The 3526-nt window shown below is 47.2% G+C and overlaps 1 protein-coding gene across 1 annotated transcript; it reads right to left on the bottom strand.

Moving 5' to 3' along the window:
* On the bottom strand, nt 1-3526 carry LOC115621299 (mucin-2). Its single transcript, XM_030514907.1, has 5 exons — nt 3253-3526; nt 2278-2640; nt 1776-2222; nt 1363-1515; nt 1-1299 (listed from the first exon to the last, which is right to left on the bottom strand). Exons 1-5 carry the CDS (start codon nt 3461-3463, stop codon nt 125-127), a joined length of 2349 nt encoding a protein of 782 aa, XP_030370767.1. The 5' UTR covers nt 3464-3526; the 3' UTR covers nt 1-124.

Genomic DNA, 3526 nt, shown 5'->3' with positions numbered 1-3526 from the left:
TTACAGTCAACACTTTTATACGCACATAAAAATAAACTAAAACTAGGGCACTCATTTACAGAGAGGGACTGAACTTATGCTAAGTGGTTTGCCATCCAATAACGATCCTCCTGAAAAACTGAACCTACAGCACCAAGTTCCTCAGACTACTTCTGGCACGCAGAAGGCGCATAATCAACGAATTCTTGTCCAGGCCATAGATGGAGGTGTGCTGTCCAGGCAGAGGCACTGGATCATCTGTCATGTAATCCAGGCTGAGTGCTGCCGGGGATAGGGCGGCAGTAATTGCTTTCAATGTGGTCATCATTGCTGTTGGCGTTGTTGTTGCTGTGGTTTCACTTGGTGTGGATGGCGGTTGGAGCTCATGAGTAGGCACCAATGGCCCTACTGTGGTCGACGTGGCGTGCTCCGCTTCGCTAGACCCTGTGGACAGATCTGTTTGGGTCGTGGTTTCTGCACTGGTGGAGGGCTGCAAAGTGGTGGAGATGGCTGTCGTGGCAGTTGTAGAGTCTGCCTCTGACTTGAGGAGCGTTGTCAGAGTCGAGACTTCAGCTATTTCCGTACTTTCTGGTGTAATAGGTTCTGTTGAAGTCGTTATGGCAGGCATGAACAGCATTTTCGAGCTGGCATCAATTTCCTCATAGATAGGCTCGCCATTGGTGAAGTCTGGGATTTCCGTAATCGGCATCATTTTTGCTGTTGTCGATGTTGTGGTGGTCGTCGCCCTCGTTGTCGCTGGCATGGGAGGGGATGTCGTGGCTCTTGTCGGCATGGGCCTTACAAATTTATGTGGCTTTGCATGGTACATCTTTTTGTTGTGGGACTTTTTCGCAAAAATGTTCTTGACATTGTCCAAGGTCCTTGGCACTAACCAATTGTCATTGGAGAGCAAGGACTTGGATGTTGCAGACGCTCCTTCCCAGGCGGCATTTTCCGCCCTATCGATGGGACTTTCCGATAAATGTTTCGCTTTAAAGCCTCCAAAGCTGGCCAACTGAATTTTGCGTATTTTGCGATTGTTGGAATCATTTGCGCTGATTGTGGGCTTACGCACGGGCTTGCGCAGCTTCATATTCCGGCTTGTTGCTGGCATTGATGTTGTAGTGGTTGGCCTTCTCCACTTCTGTATAATCATAGTAGCTTCTGTGGCGGTCTTAGTGCTATTGGCACGCTCTGGCTGGCTCGTCGCATATAGGACTGAGGGTATACGATTCGGCTGATGAGTGCGATCGGTGGCAATGCTCTCGGCGACTTCCTCCGCAGGAAGTGCGCATTCACCCATTTGAGTGATCTTCCAAACTAAAGGAGGAAATGGGACAGTTAGATGAATAAACTAATCGGCGACTTTGTGATTCCGCTTACCACTGCTGGGATCCTTGCAACGCACGCGACTCAAGTAGCACTCGTTCATGATCGTGTAGCTTATGCCATTTCTCTTCACACAGATCGGCCTGTAGTCCGTGGGGCATTTGTAATCGCAGCTGCGACAAGGCCCCTCATACAGAATGGCCCATGCTGGAGTGGAGATGTAATTGTGAAATAAATAAATAAATAAAATACAGATGACGCGATCACCAGATTCTCTAGATAATAACCGGCTAAGAGGTGTGATTAATAGAGTTCACACCTGCGATATCACTTCGCAATCTTGTCTGCCATTTACTTTCCATTTTGCACGTACCAAGCTATTTGTTAGTAATCGATCTTGTTCTGGCAATCCAAAATATACTGGTGAACGTGCCCATATACAGATATCAACTAATCGTATCACATACCGTTGCCAACTCGTTGACTGTATTCCATCAGGTTGCAGACGTTGGAAAAGGTGCGGCTCTCGCCATTAAAGCTGCCACAGACGGGTTCGTTGCTGAACACACACGGTTTGGCGTCGACAGATTGTTTGTTGGGGCTTTTGCCAGCTCCGGCGATGGGTCGTCGCCTAGACTTGGGTCTGGAGACGACGTAAGGCTTTCTTGCCGGCAGCGAGTAGCTTTTCTCCATGGTGCCCGTATTGCTGATGAACTGTGTGTGGAATGTGGATGGCGCATAGATCTGCACCACCTCGTCGGCCACCTCAAAATCGTCCACCAGATTGACCTTCTTATGACTGCGCTTGGTGCGGTCTGCCTCCGTCTTGGGCTTCGCCTTCGGCTTGTATTTGCGGTTGTGCTTCAATTTGGTGGTGTCCTCGCCACAAAGCCCCTCAGATACAATGCGCCAATCTGTGAATGGAACGTCAGTTAAATGCCGGCGAAAGCCTCTTCAGATCCGACATACTTCGGCCGGTTCTTATATTCTCTGCGTTGACCAGACACTCATTGGAGAATGTGGACTTGACCCCGCCATAGGCCGCGCACACTGGACGATAGACTTTTGTGCAGGGTATAGGCTGCCGGCGCTTGGCCTTCGGTTGGCCCACAAACACCGTGTGATGACGTCTCTCGTTGCGCCCTGTGGGGCAGATGCCCCATTTGTAGACTAGCCAGTCGCCCTTGGAGAGGCAGGAAGTACGTGCCATTTCGCAGCGATTTCTGAAGTTCTTGCGCCTGCCAGTGTCAACGCTAATCCCACAAATCGGCTTATACTCGAAACCGCAAGCAAACTCACAATCGGGCAAGCAGTAACGGAGTGCGGCATCAACTTTGTGGTATAGAATGGATCAGATTTTAGATTAGTTAGTAATCGCAGTGGGTCGAATGTGGTGGCAAGCATTTACTGCAGAGACTAGAGACTAAATGGAACTACGCTTGCTTATTGAGTAACAATTATTTTTATGCACTTCTAGGTTCAAAGGTTTTTGGTTTTTACTTATAACGTTCTTGCAAGAATAAGTTTAATTGTTGTTTTATAATTGTTATAAAAACATCGACAAAATTATCACAAATTAGAGAAAGTTTTTGAAGATCATAATTCTTGAAATGGAGAGGCTGGAAAGCTTAGAATGTTTTTCAATTGGCGAACTATTCGAACTATTTGGGTGTTCCATTGTTGGTCTTCCAACAAATACATTTTGAGAATACCCTTTAGCTCTCAACCGACTCTTATTGTTTCATAAATCTTGCCAAGCTCAAATCTCCATCCATGCTCAAGATCGGTAGAGCGCTGTTAAAATCCACAAGCAATAAACTAAATAGTCGCTAAAATGTTTGTGCACAATATTGTTCGCATCAGTATTAAATTTTGTTTGAGTTTTCTTCGAATGTGCAGTTTATACTTGTAGTTTACTGTACTTCATATTCCTCTATCACCTACATAGTGGTCCCATGAGATTGGAACGCTGCGCCTTTCGCAAATGGCACTCGTTCTGGAAGAGCAGATACTCGGTTCGACTTCGCGCACACATGGGGGTATTATCATTCGAACACAACATGGTGGCTTGTTCCAGCACCTCGTCCAGATGATCCGCTGGCGATTGGGGGGCCAGCAAGAGCACACAAAACACACAAGTCCACAGCACTTTCATAGTCAAACACTTTCTTAGATTGAATTCGAGCGGCAAGAGAGTGGAACGGCAGCAGCAACAAGC

This window comes from Scaptodrosophila lebanonensis, unplaced genomic scaffold (genome assembly GCF_003285725.1).
Source record: "Scaptodrosophila lebanonensis strain 11010-0011.00,11010-0021.00 unplaced genomic scaffold, SlebRS2 tig00000024-arrow-pilon, whole genome shotgun sequence".
In the NCBI taxonomy this organism is placed as follows: Eukaryota; Metazoa; Arthropoda; class Insecta; order Diptera; family Drosophilidae; genus Scaptodrosophila; species Scaptodrosophila lebanonensis.
The sequence above is the reverse complement of the archived record's forward strand: the minus strand, read 5'-3'. Positions and strand labels throughout refer to the sequence as shown.